This window comes from Perissodus microlepis, chromosome 12, assembly GCF_051167445.1.
Source record: "Perissodus microlepis isolate ML-2025 ecotype Zambia chromosome 12, ASM5116744v1, whole genome shotgun sequence".
NCBI classification, from domain to species: domain Eukaryota; kingdom Metazoa; phylum Chordata; class Actinopteri; order Cichliformes; family Cichlidae; genus Perissodus; species Perissodus microlepis.
The window spans coordinates 16,906,373-16,924,116 of NC_140472.1; the positions used below are offsets into that span (position 1 = coordinate 16,906,373).

Consider the following 17,744-nt stretch of genomic DNA (forward strand, 5'->3'; position numbering starts at 1 on the left):
GAAAATTAGCACATGAATATTTAGTTTATGCATTAAAAAAAATACCCAAGGAACAATGTTAACATATGAAAAGGCAGCAAAATTACACCATTCCTAACTTCCTATTTCTTCATTCAACATTGCTGTAATTCACATGCTAGCATCACAAAGCTATCATGTATAGCACAGTGCTGTATAGTACATATGGTACAACTGTTAATCTGAATATGACTGTGTTGTGGAAGTGTTCAAATTATCATGTTCACTCCTTGTATATAACATAAAAGGAAATTCCCTGAAGTAATTCAGATCTTAGCCGTCTAAGTCTAACACAGAAGCAGCATTCTGTTTCCACTGCAGCAATGTTATCATCAGCCGCCTACAGTATGTTGCCAAATGGGTTTATGTATTCCTATAAATAAACAAGATTTGTCTGGCTGGAAGTAGTCCACATAGTGTTTAAAAGGTAGTGGCTTTAGACTGCTGCAAAAAATATGTTCATCCAAAGCGCTTTACTTAGGAAACAGTGAACAAAAACCTGAACTTTACTGAAAATGGACCTGATAACTGAGGCACAGCATGGCCTGTCCTCTCTAGAAATCATCTGTTTAGCCTCATTACAAGAGTGAACATTTCCACTTTTACTTTGCAAGCATAGAAAAGAAAGGAAAAGCCCGTTGATACTAAGCCATAGAATTATGAATTTAACAAAGATGATAACATATACAGTGCTGGCTGTAGAAAGAAAAGCTGTGATTAATCTTAAAATTAACAGTGTTGCTATGCTCCTTACCCGTGTTTGCATGATGTATAAGCAAGGAGGAAAAGACTATTCTCACACCAAAATGAGAAATCTGTTCATAAACAAATTGAATAACCTCTACCTCCTTCTCTCTCTCTGTTTCTGCCACTTGTTCTCTCTCTCTCTCTCTCTCTCTCTCTCTCTCACTCCTTTCCCACAAATGACGATTAACAAAAATTACTGGTTGCAACAATAACACCTGCAGTAGCTCAGCTTTGCAAAAAGACACCTGTTAGAAATCCAGGTAAGGCCTGGGAACTAGGCAATATTCCCACTTGTCGGACCCACACACCTTCAGAAACTATCCGTCTCTCACACACAACAACACACACACAGTCCTTCTCTAGTCTTCATCACCTGTCAGCATTATGTAGCTGTCCAACTTTCAAAGAAGCACAAGTTCAGCTTGCATTCAAGATTAGTTACAAATTAAGTAAATACTTCAACAAACTGGACAAACTGGGATTTACCTAAAAACTCTCCTATTTTGTTCTTGTTCTACTCCCAACCAGTATTTAAAGATTTGGGTTGAGGGAAATTAGAGTTAAATGTGTAACAACTGCTGGATTTTTTTTTTTTTTTAAAGCAATCATTTTTCAACAATCACATTTTTTAGTTTAAACGTTTTGAAGTCGTTTTACATATTGAGTTTTAATAACTCATAATGGGCATGAATGTCATGATAATTGATTTTCTTTTCTTTTTTTTGTCTTTAATGACTTTTAAAAACAAGAATTGGGTGCACAAGTTTTAATTTAGCTTGGATTTTCTCTATTCCACACAGTATCAAAAGTGTACAGACAGGCTCAAATATATCCTCTCACTTAAATACCTATGGCCATTTAACTTGTCTTTAGCTGACTTCTCTTTAACTGACTAGGGCTGTTAGTTTATCTGCCAGCACAAAAAAGATTTTTGATGGCACTCACTGGATTGACCACTAATCAGAACAATGGGAAGGTTCAAGGAATTCATTTAAGTTCTAAACTGTAGATTAGCACAAGTTGGGAAGATCTCTTGGAGCTATTTCTAAGCAACTGCAGATTTAAAGACCATCAGTTATTCGTATGTGTCACCACTTTACCAGGTCTGGAAGAAGAACCAAACTGTCGCCCTCAGATGAGAGGAAATTGGATGTTCAGGAACAACCTAGGAACCACAGAGGCTTAATCCTGCCATGAAACTCCTGGAAGAGCAGTGTCACTGTCCACAGTGAAGTAATTTTTACATCACCATTGACTGAGATGGTGCCGACCAAGAAAGAAGCTTATGCTTCTAAATTGACATCCTTAACCTCAACAGAAATTTGCAGCTGTCTACATGAACAAGCTTTTCCAGAGAAAGTCTTTGTCTTGTCTGACCATAAAACCTAACAGCAATTACAAGAGTTATGTTTGGAGGAATAAAGGTGAGGCTTTAGCACAGAACACTGTACCAGCTGTTAAGTATGGTGGTGGTGGTAGCATCATGCTCTGGAACTGTTTTGCTTCCAGTGGTACTGGTTGATTGCACAAAGTTGATGAAATTATCAAGGAGGTCTACCTCCAAATTTTTCAACTTCATCTCAAATCAACAGCTAGACAGTTGAAACTTTTGGGTTTTCCAAGAGGACAATCCCAAACACACATCAAAACTGGTTTTGGAATGTATAAAGCAAGCTAACATTAAGCTTCTGGAATGGCCTTCCCAAAGCACAAACCTCAACCCTATTGAAAATTTGCAGATGACACTTAAAATCCACTTAAAGGCCATTTAAACCAACCACTTTAAATTAACTCTACCAATGCTGCCAAGAGGACAGTTCAAACATCAAGCCAGAATTATGCCAAAATACCGAAAGTGTCTAGTCAAGGTGCAACTTTCTAGGAGGCTTTAAACCAAACACTAGTGGGGAAGTATGCATAGGTTTGAAACAGTATGCATCAGAAAAATCTAAAGTAAATTCAAATTCATTGTTCAATGATTGTATGCTGTGCAATCATTCAACCCTAACAAAAGAACGGGTCAAAGAAATCATTAAAAGCCCCCAACTTCAGTGCAATCCATATCCATGAATAACTTATGTAGACTACAACTAGGTCAAGATGAGACGCAGGACAAAAGGTTACAGCAGAAAATACTGCATGGAAACTAGGTGGACAGGTAGAGCATGAGCAAGTGTGGGACTGGCCTTAATGGAGATTACGCTCCTTGTCTGCTTCTAGCTTTTTACATGCATGATAAGGGAGTGCTGTCAACAAAGCTAGCACAGCAATGTTGAAACACAGCAACTCACACCCAGCCCTTATTAATTTGTTTCAAATAAGTCTTAGAATTTTGTAAGGTTACCTGGTGGAAGTGGACAGGCAAGTGATATTAGCTGTTAGCACTAGCTAACAAATGCTAACAACTAACATGTGAGCTCAGTGGTGCAAATAACAATATGACAGGGATTTCCAGTGAATTTAATTACCTGAATTTAACAATGACCATACAATGCCAGGTCTCCATAGCACTATATCTATATCAAAGTGAAGTGTAGATAACTTAACCTGCACCACCTTGTGGTACTGAGACATATTCATATTCATAGACTCTAGGTATTAGAGTTTCCACTATTTTCTGATTGTCTCTTAGTGTTATAATTTTGATAGCTCTCACCAATGGAGATGTTGTCAAAGCTAAGTATTTCTGTGCACAACACAGTTATACAGGAGTGTAATTCCAACAAGGTAAAATAGGTGAGGGTTGTTAGGGTTTACTGCATAAATGTATGTGAGAGGGTTAAAAGTACAAACCTTGCACAAAATAGCATTAATAAGTATAATTAAAGTGCAATCCTCTTATCAAGCACTTTACAAAAATGCAATTAAACCCACTTCTAAAAATGTTAAGTACTCTTATAAAGATTTGTTTAGCAAGCTTTCGTGGACTGAATGTTAAATAGATGTTTAATTACTGTAAGAATGTACTGTTGGTGGTTTTGTGACATCTGTGGTTGCCACGCCTCAGAGTACCAATATTTCAACAAGTCATAATATGTCATATAAACACTAAGCACTAAACAATGAATTTAATTGTCAGCAATTAATCAGAAACACATGTGCACAGTTCACAATAACTCTGACAGATTTTGAGGTGCTCTAAACAACAATTCATTGATATTATTGTGCACTTTGTTACCATGCATCCAGATGGCACACTCTTCCCAGTGCCACAATATTTTCCAAAAGCTTTTCCCACACAAACTGGGAGGGCAGAAAAGAGAGTGTCTCAGCTGAGCTACATCACATGATGTAGCAGTAAAAGTAGCTATAATCACCCACTTTGGTCAGGCAGCCTCCAGCTGTCCTGACAGAGAAGGGAGACTGTGAGTTAGAAATGACATCATCTTTTGAGGTGGTGTCCAGTCTGCACTGAAGAAAGGCATCTGTGCTTACTCAGGTAGACTGCCAACACACCTCTGCTATTGCCAGGCTGGCTGTCAGCAAGCTGGTACGTGCACACACGAGGAGAGAAATACTGCAGCTGCATAGTTATTTGCAGTACAAATACAGAAGTACAGATAGAGTTTGTATTTCTTTCACAGAGAGGGCTCTCTTACACAAGCAATGTCATGTGCATTCTTGGCATCTAAACCAACAACACTGGATATACACAGTGCTTATGGCCACATTAGCACTTTCATTGTGTATAATTTGGAAAGCAGATCATTGCTCTCTCAGCTGGGCTTAGAACCTACCACAAAGTTATTCTCAGTTTCTGCAAAATGACCAGTTCATTCACTTGTATGCTTTCCAATTTAGCAGATCCCTACCCTTCAACACAGACTGCTCTCCAGGGACAAGAAATGAGTCACCATAACAATATTTGAAGCTCAGATGCAAAATTCATGGAGTAAAAAACGATGCAGCTGCTGTTTGCATGTGAGATCATCCAATGTTGACCCAATGAAGCCAGTATAGAGGAACACAGAAGTGCCACTGATGATTGCTTAATGAGTTCCCTGGCTGTAACTGACTCATACAACCAAATCACTGCTTTGCTAAAAGATTTCACAACTAAGTGTAAGGATCAGATTTAAAGACTTCTTCATAAAGCTTTCATGTCTGCTTTGTGGCTTCTGATGTCACCTTTGGTGAACAGCTCACAGCTCCTTACTATCATTCAGTCTGACTTTTGGAGCTGTATTAAAATAATAGACCATCATTTATCTTTAGAAATTTATTTCTCTTGTGCTCGTGGTTGGGAAGTTATGCAAACAAGACCACCACTGAAAGCAACATTTAGTGATTTTCATGTTTTACTGTGACAAAATATATTTAAATTATTCCAACAATTTAAAACATAGTTTCAGTCTCAACCATTTGAATTATGCACAAAACCAGGTTATTTTATCTCACTATTAAATATAAACAGCTATAACAATAGAATTTACTGTTTTGGGAAATAATCCCATCAAAAAGTGCAGTGAATCATTTATGATCAGCTTGTCCAAAGGCTTGGGCTTTAACTCACAGATGGCGCTGGTCACACTCTCTAAATGTCTCTCTTTGCTTCATATTATTATTATCTTTCTCTCTGTTTTTTTTGTCAAAATCATCCTGAAATTATCTGGTTCCCTCAGGCAAAGCATGCCTTTCAGCAGCAGTCACTGATAACACATAAACATGTGGTAGGGGGATCCCTCTTACTAAATGACTGAAGACTTACAACCAGTAATTTGAAACACCACAGAACCATGAGTACTCCCTCACTGTAACTAATTATGTTTGAGTCTATGCATAGACCGTAATTAAATATTATCAAAATTCAGAGATCAAGTCCATTGAACCATAACTTAACCACTACTGTTAACTACCTTAATGGCTCGTACAAATAAGGACAGTAGATTTTAAGCCACCCATTCACCTGATGTAAACAAAATGCTAAAGAAGAAACCCTTTACAGTTGGCTTTGCTATATTCACATATCCGTTTTCTGTATTCTCTCCATAATTTTGTCTTTACAGACCCAAGAGGAACAACCAATTTGCAGCTACTCTACATCAGCAACATTACAATAAATGGGCCTAAAACACAGCATGTGAACAAAGTGCAAAACTACACTTGTAACATCAGCCTTTCTTTTCATTTGTCACTCCTTTAATCTCACAACAAAACAGAGAAAAAAAACTGCACTGAACAGAAAAATTTCACAAGAAAGCTTAAATATTAAGGTATTGTTGGTGCGTCTTACCTGATGCAGTCTGAATCTGCGTAGTGGTGGTCTGGTTATCTGTGACCACTGCGGCTGGATGGGCTGTTGTACTGGCCACCGTTGAAGTTGTTGGAGCAGATATAAAGAACTCTGTACCAAACTCTGCTGCTGTTTCGTCCTCCATCAAGGTGCCACCAATGCGCTCTGTCACCTGAGTGGAAGACTCATCAAAGACACGGACAGCTGCTGAAGATTTCACTTCCTCAGTTAACATTTCACTGTCGATCAGGATGATTGTGCCTGGTGAAACTTCAGGTGTTGGTGGTGTCTCAACATCCTGTGCTTTAGGGGGAGTTTGTGTCGCACTGCTGGCAGTATTTGGTGTCACTGTGGTGGTTACCTTCACCTCACTGACACGATGGGTGTTATTTACAGGTGGAATGGCTGTGATTGTATCATCAATTCTATTGGTGTCTGAAGGGCTGGCTGAGCCATCTGGTTGGGATGTCCTAGTAGGTGGCTGACCCTCTAAACCTATTATAGGATAAATGTCATCGTAGCTCAAAGTATAGTCTGTTGCTATATCACTGATTGAAGGTGATGGTGTTAATTGTGAGGAGCTAAGCATTTCCTCATGGCTAACTTCAGATGATTTGGTCGGAGTGTCAGTGAGATCAGAGATCGATGTGATGTTCCTAGGATCTATGACAGTTTCCTCTGTCTCCCCTTCAGCAAACATGAGCTCGTTGCGGAGAGAAGCATCTGGTATAGGGACGTCAGGCTGAATCGTGCTGACCTGAATTACTGATTGATCATCTGACTCATCATCAGACACTGTGGCATCAGTGCTTTCCACCGTGATCTTAGTTTCTGTGGCTGTGCCACCATGGGCAGCAGCAGTTTCCACAAAGGTTACATTTTGATCATCAGTGCGAGAATCTGGCGCAGCTGTTACATCATCATCGTCCTCATGGTCGTCTTTGATAGTGGGTGCAACTGTTGTGATTAACTCTTCCTCATGGCCTGCTGGGGTGGGGCGAGGTGGAGCCATGCTGGTTGAGAACATAGATGGAGGATCTGGAGAAGAATCTGGTGAAACGTCTGCCTCTGATGTTTTTTCAGATGTCGTAGTTGTCAGAATGGTGCTACTCTCCAGTAAAGGGATGGAGGTACTAGGACTGATGGCGTTGGTGGTCATTTCTACCACAGATACATCCACAAAGGAAGTCTGGCTGAATACCATTCTCCTTCCTATACAACATACATAAGCACATGATCACAAAGTCAGAATGAATTTATGTGTCAAACAGAGCTTTTGGTTGGCTAAAGTGACATTTCTATCACATTACTGATCTAGATAGCCAAGATTCATTGTTTCATTATCAGCATTTCCCAAACACCATATTGATGTACATTAAGAAGCCAAGATTACGAACAGTAATGTGATTCAGGTCAATTTTAAGTCACCCTTAATAAGTTTGCGAGATAAGTCTAATGAGTCTGTTGCAGTCAATTCGCGATAGCAGCAAAAATAAGTGGCCACCCAATATTTAAATACCAAGCTATAGTTTCCTAGAAACTTCCCTGTCAAAGGCTTCCTCTCTTATATCTAGCTTTAACAGTTATTCATTAAACTTCTTCAAATAAACTGTTGAAACCACAGTAACAAAGTTTTACTGTGTATTATAGGGCATGGAAAAGTTATCTTAATCAGTGAGATTACCTCAATTTTATATGAACAGCCAAGTGCACTTTAAATGTTTCTATGAGCGTGCTCTGTGGGAAAGGGCAACCATGTGTTTAACAGATGAATTAAACACCATATAAATCGTAAGTAATCTAGTGTTGTGGTTTGGTCAAGAGCTACCCTGGCTTTTTTATTCGTGTATTCAACCCACCCGATTATCTGAAGAGCAGCCCTTGACTTGATCACTTGATTACAGTGATGGTGTTTAAAGTTTACTATTACAATTATTAAGACGTTCTTTTAACACTGGTTCTCCCCTGTCTTCCCAAGATCACTTTCATCAAAAGTTATCTCATTTACTCATAAACACCAGTGAAACCGTTTTAGAAAGCTTTCCTCTGGGGCGCAGGCAGAATCTGTAAAGGCAGCTGTTGACCATTACGTAGCAGACCCCTTTCCTCGTGAAACTATCTCTGATGTAAGGTGTGACATATGTTTTTCCCTTACAGGAAAAACTGTGCTTGCTCTCAGAGGGAGTGCATTATGTCACCAATGAGTTTGAGCTGTTCCCGTTATTCAGGCCTTTGTTTTCTTTAGGCCACTCCAAAAATCAATCAGAGACTAATTTTCCAATTTTCCCACCGCACTACCTCTTCTCTCTTCGTCTTTTTGTCTAATCTAAGTGGAGTCGATTTACACAATATTCCTTTTATTAAGATATGATCAGGCGTGGGAATTCAGGAAATGATGGAGTGAATCCTGCCAAATGAGAGTACTTGAAAAGCACTTACGCTGGGAGTGTAAATACAACACGAGTGAGAGGGCTGACATGAAATACACAGAGCAGAAGCTGAAGGTGGCCCATTTGCGTGCCCTCTGAACTCTGCAGGGACTTATCACCACGAGAGTTAGCATGGCCCAGGGGCAGTAAATGACCAGGCAGTGGGCAGCTTATCTGTCCAACTTCTCATTTGTAAAGATGGAAAGGCCAGGTCAGAGGTCAGCAAGGATGACTGAATTTAGAAGTCCAGCAGTAGCTTTGTCCATTATCCAAACGTCTGCTCTGATAAGTACAAGTGAGAATGACAGACAGCAAACTGACAGAGGAAATGAGAGGTGAAAGATGGAAAGGTGGTAGATAGCGAGACTAAAAAGGCTGACAGATGTGGCATTAGTTGCTTTTGGTGTTTCTCTAAATGGCAACTATCACCTGTCATTTTCTGTTGTTTTAGGAAAACCGATTAGTTAAGAACGCGCACATTTTAAGGGATTAAGTCTAATTCTGCCTACTTCCAGTCAACCATGAAACGTCACTATTTATAAAGATCTACAGCTATAATTCCTTTCCCTCTCATGGTCAGTAATTATCACAGTGTGCAGCAAGAGTTGGCGAAAATAAAATTTTTAAAAAAATCCTCATGATCTTATTTAGTGTTTAGGTTGATTCTTTGTTATAATGTGCAATTAATTTGACTTTATATATTACCAAGATTGATATCTTTAAATATTCAAAATTGCACTCAAGTGCATTAACTTGTTTTTGTTTGATTCACAATAACATTGAGGTTGTACGAGGGTAAAGCGTAAGAAACCTTGATTAGCCCAGCTGGAAGCAATAAAGAGTCAAACAGATATAAACTGTTCTCATTCTCTTAGGCAAACTTTTGGTCATTATTCCTCAATCAAGAAAAAAAAGTCAGTCTTTTGCTTTCAAAGAAAACAGAGTTTACCACTATGAATTCACTTTTCTCTTGGCTCGCTTTTTTGCCTCAGAAATGGGCGGGAGACAAACTTTGAGACAGTGAGGTCAACGGGATGCTGTAGTCTGGCACATGACATGCCGTGCTCAGAAGAAAATCCTCCCTCAGCTTTGCTCATGTTGCTATACTGAAACTATGCAATCGCAAGGCGTGAAACAGACGCAAACTAAGAGGGAGGAAAGAGAGGCTTTCAGATATGTTAAAAAGGTCAATCTGATTCAGATATGGCAAAGTGTAATGTGGTGCAAAGACACAGAAAATCAAAGGGTGGAGAAGCAGGAGTGAATGTAGGAGATGAGATCATAGCTCCTTACAGTCAAGCATGGTTTTGTTAGGGAGTGGTCTGTCTTTGGTCACTTTCTGTCTCTTCTAACATATACGTCGCATATGTAGGTAACACTTTGTTCCATTACAAACTCCAAATGCAATAAGGAGTAACAACAGGAATCTTGGAGTGAGTTTTTACCTTTAAAGCAGTAAGCCCCAAACTTTCTAGTTGGTTCCGGGAAGCCAGTCTGATTTCTGTAGCGATACATGGTCCTCACGCCGAGTTGGCCTCCGCCACACTTAGTTCTGGGGACTGCGACAGGATGCCGTACGCTGCCATCGGAGAGCCAGCCGTAGTCACATCTGTCCAGCCCCTGTCGCCAAGCAGCATGCAGCTGTCCGGGACTTGCCAGGACAGCTTTCCTCTTTTTACACTCTTCATTGGCTTCTTCAAAAGTCATCTTATGGGTCACGGGAGCATAAAAGACTTCACCTGATAAAAAATAATGAGAAACAGTGGCAAATGTAGATGCACATAGGCGAAATAGCAACAAATCATCTGTGGTCACAGCAACACAAAAAGAGGGTTTATTACCTAGTAGATCAGAAGTAATTTCTCCTTTAAAATGTATTTATTATTTTTAGATTGAAAACATACTGAAATAGCCTATACTTTAGATTTTCAGTCCATTCTGACCTTTCATAAAAGACCAACACAGCTGACATCAGTCACAGCTGTGCAGGGCAGAGACCCAAAACATCTCCCACCAATCATATTTAGGACAACAGTAGTTCTTTCATTATATTATTCTGAGGTGGGATAGCAATGCTGAAAATGTGCCTGGCCTGTCCATAAATATGTTTGTATTGCAGGACATTAGGTTTCCCCAAAGTGGGTAGAGCAAACACCTGCTGTTTCCTTCCTTCATGTTCATGTCAGAATCTCTGCAGAATGACCAGCGTGAACGTTTGTCTATGCTCACAGGATTATATAAATGAAAAGGGTACTAAAAGCCAAGCTCTTAACTAAAACCAAACAACATTAAGAGACGATGGCAGACTGACTGTATGTTTTCAGTTAGTTTTGGGCGTAACGTTTCAAATATCCCTTGATGGTTTCATCCCATTGATTTACAAGGGCATTGAGATTAGGAGATGTCGTTCACACAGGAATGTTTTCCCTTTTAAAAACAGATAACATACGTTATATCCTCAAAAAACCTATTTGATTTCAGTATTTTACTGGACCCTTCCTGCTCTTTAGATATCACATTGATGACTGCTATAAGCATAAATGGAGTTCACATTTTGTTTATCTATATTATAAGATCCCTGGAATTACATAACTATAGAAAAAAAAGCAGTCAGTGTCTTGCAGCTCACTCATTAATTTTCATGGTTAATTTATGGCCAAGTTATTACACTTGACAACCTCGAACACATCAAACCACATCCGCCAAGCATGTCTGTTCCTAGATCATAAATGGTCAGAAAACTGAGACAATATTACAATATAATGGAAATGAATATTCAGGTTGTTGTGGGGTGCCAAAATTTTCCTTGTTCAGTTCCAGAGGAAGACCGCTGTAACATGTCAGTCATCTCTATCGATTTTGTCCTTTCATTTCTCGTCCATCTCTATTCTGTAATGCACACAATAATGATGAGGGGTGTGTATATGCATATATGTATATGTCCTCAGCGGATGGGTTCACGTTTATGACTTGAAGACTGTGACAAATATATTTGAACATATATTGTGTTGACTAAGATGGCTGTGCAGTACAAATCCTAAGGTAGCTGATACTTTAGTAAATAACAGGAATAACAGGATGGACAGAGAAAAAAGACAAACTAAGACTTCCCATAAACTGGGCCAAAGACCTTTAATAACCCCATTATCACATTTTTGTTGGTGTCTCATTCAAAAACCACTGTAGAAAATATGTTTCAAGTCCCACTTATAAGGAAACTGGAAAAAGGTCACCCACATTCACCAGCTTTTATATTTAAACAAGAACAAAAGTGTGTTTCCAAACTGTAAAAATTAAATGTACTTAAGCACGGATAATGATTTGAAGGTTTCTTAAGTTCAGACTAAACATGGGTCAGTGCTACGGAAGGACAATCCACTACTTACCATCCAGTTTGCCTACATAACAGTACACATCGTAGGTCTCTGTAGGTTTTCTGGTTCCATACGACCTGACACCAGGTTTATTAGGAAGGTTGCCTTGACAGCCCTCTCTTGGCCTTGTAATTGGGTATCTGTATAAAAAAAGAGAAACAAAGAGCCATTTTAAAGTCTTTGTCTTTCACATCACTCCAGAATTCAGTCGGACATATAGAGCATACGTGATCAAACAGCAGTGTTGTCGTCTCTGGGACAGGCAACTGAAATGCAGCTAACCTCACTGTCTGGTCAGCAATCCAACCGGCATCGCATTGATCAAAGCCGTCCTCATAGGCTGCTTTCAGTTGCTCATAGGTTGCAATGTTTGCTCCAACGTTTTCACAAGTTTGTACAGCTTTCTGGTAGTCCAAAGTGTACCTGCTGATGCTTGATCGGTAGTGAAAGACAACACCTGAAAAATTAAAATTAAAATTAAAAACTCAGGCATAGAGTGATCTGGAAGTCATTAGTTTAACTTCAGCGCTGTAAATTATGGCAAACGTCCTATAAAGCACCCTCTATGTGTGATATAACTAGGCCACTCAGCTTCTTTGGAAAGAAGGATCTCCACAATAAATGAAGGAGCGACGCAAAATGCAGCTCACCACAAACAAACGAGAGAACTCCATATGATGCCATGGCCCTGAAATCCCCATATTTGTGGACAGTAAATAGACGCAAAAGATATGATTGATAGTCATAATTAACATTGCAGAGAGTTGGAAAAGAGGTTATGCAGATTGTAAACCAGTGAAAACCAAAACTATCTGAGTGTCCCCCCCCCACCCATGTTTTCTACATGAGTTATATCTCCCAGCGTACTTCTCAAATGAGAGCATGTAGAATGCACATGACACTAGGTAAGGATTGATGACCCCACCCTCCACCTCACCACATCCCCTACCAGCATAAGGACGCTATCATTTTTAGGATGCTGAAGAATACTGCCTCCCACAGACATACTAACGCTTCCTGTGTGCCTGTAAAATAAAATAAAAAATCCATACTGACACGGTGGCACCCAAGATTACAGCAATGCACTGCGTTTGAATGGATAATGAACTGATAATCACTGGAACTAAGGCACTGCTGTGGCTGATATGGAAAATTACCAAAAAAAAGGTCATCTGACTCTTTTGCAAGAGAGCGTCACCTCTAAAATAAAAGCTGTGGATACTCTGCATGACTAACGGTTAGCTGCTGCTATCAATGTAAGCAAAAGGACGCCCATAACTTTCCCATCCTGTTTACATTTCTGTCAGCACTTGTGTGACATTTCACTATTATTAAGTTTTGCAGCATCCCACCTCTACAATTTTAAAGTTTTTGTCTAATTCCACCGTAATAGAGGAAGGATACTGGGAATCTCTTACCGCTGACATCGAGGTTAACAGTATCCTGGGTGTCTTCAATCCCGAACATGACCTCGCAACGATAAGTGCCAGCGTCACTGGCACGCAGCTTCACAATTGTGAGCGAGGCGTCGCCGACAACTTCAGGGTGGCTGGGTACTGACACACGGTTCCTGTAGCTTGAGCCTATCTTGATGATCCCATTTTGTGCCACCAGCACCGTGGACTCTGTTCGTCCCTGTATTTTGCTCCATTTGATCCGCAAGTAATCCTTGTTGTAAACGACTGTTCCACTGGGACTGATGACTGGTGCTGAGGTTGGGATTGTGGAAAAGTAGCAGGGAAGATTTACCTTCCCTGAGAGGGACCCTATGACTGGTTGGATGACTGATAATGCATTTGAGGCTGAAAGGCAAAAGGCCAGAGTTAGATGGAGTGCAAGTTCATTTAATGTTTCTATTTTAATGGCAACCTTCTTTATTGTTTTATTTTATTCAAAATGCACATATCTCCTCTTCAATTTTCAATCTTATCCTAACAGATCGAACCAGACAGTATGAAATGCACAAGTCATTTGCACTGATAGGGTGTGACCACTGCACCAAGCCTTTAAAAAAGATCCATTATGACTTGACTCTTGGAAAGTTAAACCTCAACTTTAAAATGATGGGTGTGGGAACATATTTAACACAAGGGCAGTGTATGTGCAGCATGTCTGTATTAAGTTATAGATAATCAGGGAAAGAGGGAAAGTCATCATGGTTGTATTATTTCATGAAAGTTTGCTGCTAAGCTCTGTGCATGTTCCTGCTTTTAAAAAAAGGATAAACTAAATAAGCAAACCCACAAAAACAGAAGTATGTCAGTGAACAGTATTATGCGTATTCTGCATGTCAGATAAAGTTCTAAATGCAAATGGCAATAAGATGATTACAGTTATTTTGGATGGGGTAGAAAAGCATTCACAGGGAATAATGGGAGGAATGCTCTGTGCGGACAGTCCAAGAGGTGTGAGTCTGTGTGCTTCAACAGAGGGTCTTATTAGGATGTGGGATGAAACTAACTGAAACCAGCTGTTCAGCTTCCAGACTGGAAGCAGAGTCTAATTGAAAGGTGTCCATCCCATACCCAGAGACAGAGACAGAGACAAAGCTATGGGGACAAGTAGTATGCAGGTCCTAGATTGTAACCCTCAATTCCTCTTGACCTACCTCTAAGTAGAGTCTTGCAAGTTTCACACAGCAAAGACTGGAAGAAACTTATCAAACATGCTAAACAGTTGCTCTGGAGCTTTAAGAAGAGTAGAGGAATACAAAGGAAAAAAGGGCAGAGGCAGGGAGAAGAATGGAGGGAGGGATGTGGGTGGGGAGTGACTAAAAAAAAGAAAAATAGAGAAAATCCAAAACTTAGGCATGGAGCAAGGGAGCGGGAGAAAGAGGAGTGACTAAAAAACAAGGGAGGAGAACTAACCCATTCAAAGCTTACCTGTTGCAGCTGCAGCTTCACAGAGGCAATATAACCACAGGACATGCTTTATATTCAGTATCATCTGTTGGAAAGAAGAAAAAAAAGGAAAGGGAGTGCAGCTTAGGAAGCAAGAAATTCAAAGTTTAAATGTTAATTGCATCCACATTTGGCTTAAGGAGAAATGCAACTCCTACTGTAGGTTATAACAGACAAGTCTGTTTAAGCACTTTTCTAACATTATGGTCTGGAGAAAAAAATACTCCCCATTTATTAAGCATGTGTATTCGCAAAATATCCACATGAAAAAATAGATGTTCCAACGGGCTAAAGTGTGATTTTAATACGTTGTGTTTATAATATCTAACATTACCAAGCATGATCTTTTATTCGTCTCTAACTAAGATGTTGAGCTTTGTATGTCTCGGGGGTTCAGATGTAAGACTCCCTGTGGGGTCGGAGTTGTGAGTTTGTGGAGACAGAAGGACAGGAGCACCGAGCCCCTCACCCTCATTTGCACCCTGCTGTATAAACACATGCGGTGGGTCGCAGTGCTAACTGAAAACTAGTATTGTTTGTTTTCAAAGGGAGACAATCTCGCACTAATGGCAACTGGCAGGTTCAAAAGATCATCCTCTAAAATACTGCAGGATGGCAGTCTGCGCCTTTAACTCCCACGAGCTCCACGCCGATTCAATTGAACCATTCTAACGGAAAATAAATGAGACTTTAAAAATATTTTAATACCATATATCCACGGAGGATATATTGCTCTTAGATTGACGTGAAATAATTTAGTCATATTTACACAAAGACATGCATGACTTGATGTAATTGCTGAAGTTTTTTAAACCCTCTTTTTCTTTCTAAGAAAGCTGAAAAACGAACACAGATCAATACTGAAGCATCACAGGGGAAACTAATTGGTTGCAGGCTTTTACAGTTCGAGCGCAGTTCAGGGATGTCCCTTGCTATGAAGCACAATCGTCCGCTTTAAGTACAGTTATTGATTCAAAACCCCACTTTTGGCAATAGCAACACTTTATGCGACGGTTCTTCTTCTCAGGAACACCTGTTGCTTCTGGACACTCCACAGAAATTATGACATGGGTGGCATGGTCACTCCAATTTCTAACAACTGACTGCGGAGTAATCTCCAGTCCACAGACCCTTTTTTCTGAATTGTTTGTCTTACTCGTCAAGAAATATCTGCACATCGGTGCAGGTTATCTGAGGACAACATCGTGGCGCGTGTGTCTGTCTTAAACGACTTGTGTTCTTAAAAGTTGCATTCATTTGATTTAATATTTGTTTAATATTATAGCAAAATACACATTGAAAAAGCAACAAACCAACAATAGGAAATCAGTTATTTTGCAAAGAATTGTCTCAATTCTTCCTTAATTCAAAGATAACTATCCAAACAGAAATAAACTTACCTTTAAATGATTTTTATTCCATAAAATGTACAAAAATAGATTTACGTCCTTATACAGAATTTGTCCCGGTCCGCAACATGCGTGCGTAAAAAAGTGCCTAAATAGGTCTGTTCCACATTGGAAGCAGCACTTATCTTCCCGGCGTGCCTCTCAGTTCCCCTTGATGCTCCGCAGTTGTAGTGTCCTGCTCTGGAATGACGGGCACACAGCGACTGAGACCGTGAAGTGCTGGCACGGAACAGTTTCAATTTTACCTAAATCACGCGGTTATTTCGTCAGTGTCAAGAGGTGGGGCCCATAAAAAAAAGTGAATGAGACAGAGTGGAGGAGGGAAAAAAACCCTAATTTGACCGTGTGCCTTAGAGGTGTACCCTCTGCTTCTTTATCAAGGATCTTCTTGGCTGGTAACAAGAGTCCCATATGAGCGTCAGATAGCATAAAAGTAATCAAAACTAAGAGAATAGCAAATTAAAAGATATGTCATAGCTTTTTCATCTAAATATCAAGAAACAGATAAATCATCTACTGTGGGGAACGCACCAATCAAGGCTGGGCAATGGAAACGGGGCGGTGCACACATGGATGGTTGAGTTTGAGTCACAGAAGATACTTCAGTCAACACTGTGAGGGAGTTTTCCCATCCATCCCGCTGAACCGCTTTGTACATTTCAGACAGTCTCATCCGTCATGCGAGCATTTGGTGTGCTAGTATGAATGCAGTTTTTAAGGTGCTAAGACGAAAGTTCATGTGTTCATCAAGAGAAACTGATGAGGTTGAATAAAAACGTGTCATTTCTGATCACTGTGCAAAACCGCCTAACTAAGAGTGAAACAATGGCGGTTAACTGAAGGCTTTGGTCTTGCTTTTTTACATAAAGAGAGGGGGCAAGACTTATAAAGTTGCCTGATGATCATCATTATTGGCTACTACAAAGCAGGCAGGGGGGCAACAGTGTCAATGTGTAACAGCTGTTAAAATGAACATGGAGTGCTCTGTGATAACATGAATGCTGTTTAAACATGCTAATTATCACTTTATTTATTGAGAAATTGGATATAAGCATCCTCTTACACCCAGAGATCACAGTCTGTAGAGTCAGTGTCCTTTCCGGAGAATTTTCTCTGAACCACTCAAACATTATCTGCCTTAAAACAAAATTATTAAAACTGCATTTAGGTGCCATCAGTACTGTAGTAATAGCGTTCCTTGACATGATCCGAAAGAGAGAACTATATAAGGTGAGTCGATCTAGAGTGCGTTTGCTGAAGCTAGAGAGGTTCATTCATTGTTCAAAATGATGGTATTGGTGTCTGAAACCAGCTGAAGGGCAGAGCTAAGGTGAAAAACCTCTTGTGAAAAGTCAGCCCCTGAGGGACCTTGTAAAAAGCTGTAAAAAAGGTGTATGTTCCATACCTGAGTGGACTGGTATTATCTCAGGGGCATTCAAACAGTTCCCCATAGAACAAATCTCTCCTGCAAAGTATCAAAAGAAGAACTGGGCGAGATGGCGAGGGAAAGTTGGCGGTAATGTGTTTCAATTTTAACTGATTTCTCTATCACACATCGACAACCGTCTGTGGAATTCTAAACATGGGAAGTCTGATGTTTAAACAGACCTGTAAAATTAACAGTCTGATAGCAT

At 39.9% G+C, this 17,744-nt stretch overlaps 1 protein-coding gene across 1 annotated transcript in view; it reads right to left on the reverse strand.

Annotated features, from left to right (window-relative positions):
* vcana (versican a) overlaps nucleotides 1-16,469 on the reverse strand; it is a 51,556-nt gene extending 35,087 nt beyond the window's left edge. Inside the window, exons 1-7 of the mRNA XM_084945856.1 lie at nucleotides 16,102-16,469; nucleotides 14,684-14,747; nucleotides 13,220-13,603; nucleotides 12,084-12,258; nucleotides 11,814-11,941; nucleotides 9,873-10,166; nucleotides 5,999-7,210 (exon numbers count right to left, since the gene is read on the reverse strand). Coding sequence (XP_084801982.1) covers nucleotides 5,999-7,210; nucleotides 9,873-10,166; nucleotides 11,814-11,941; nucleotides 12,084-12,258; nucleotides 13,220-13,603; nucleotides 14,684-14,747 — 2,257 coding nt within the window. The 5' untranslated portion in view covers nucleotides 16,102-16,469. The remainder of the gene's footprint in view (nucleotides 1-5,998; nucleotides 7,211-9,872; nucleotides 10,167-11,813; nucleotides 11,942-12,083; nucleotides 12,259-13,219; nucleotides 13,604-14,683; nucleotides 14,748-16,101) is intronic.
* Between the last annotated feature and the right edge of the window lie 1,275 nt (nucleotides 16,470-17,744).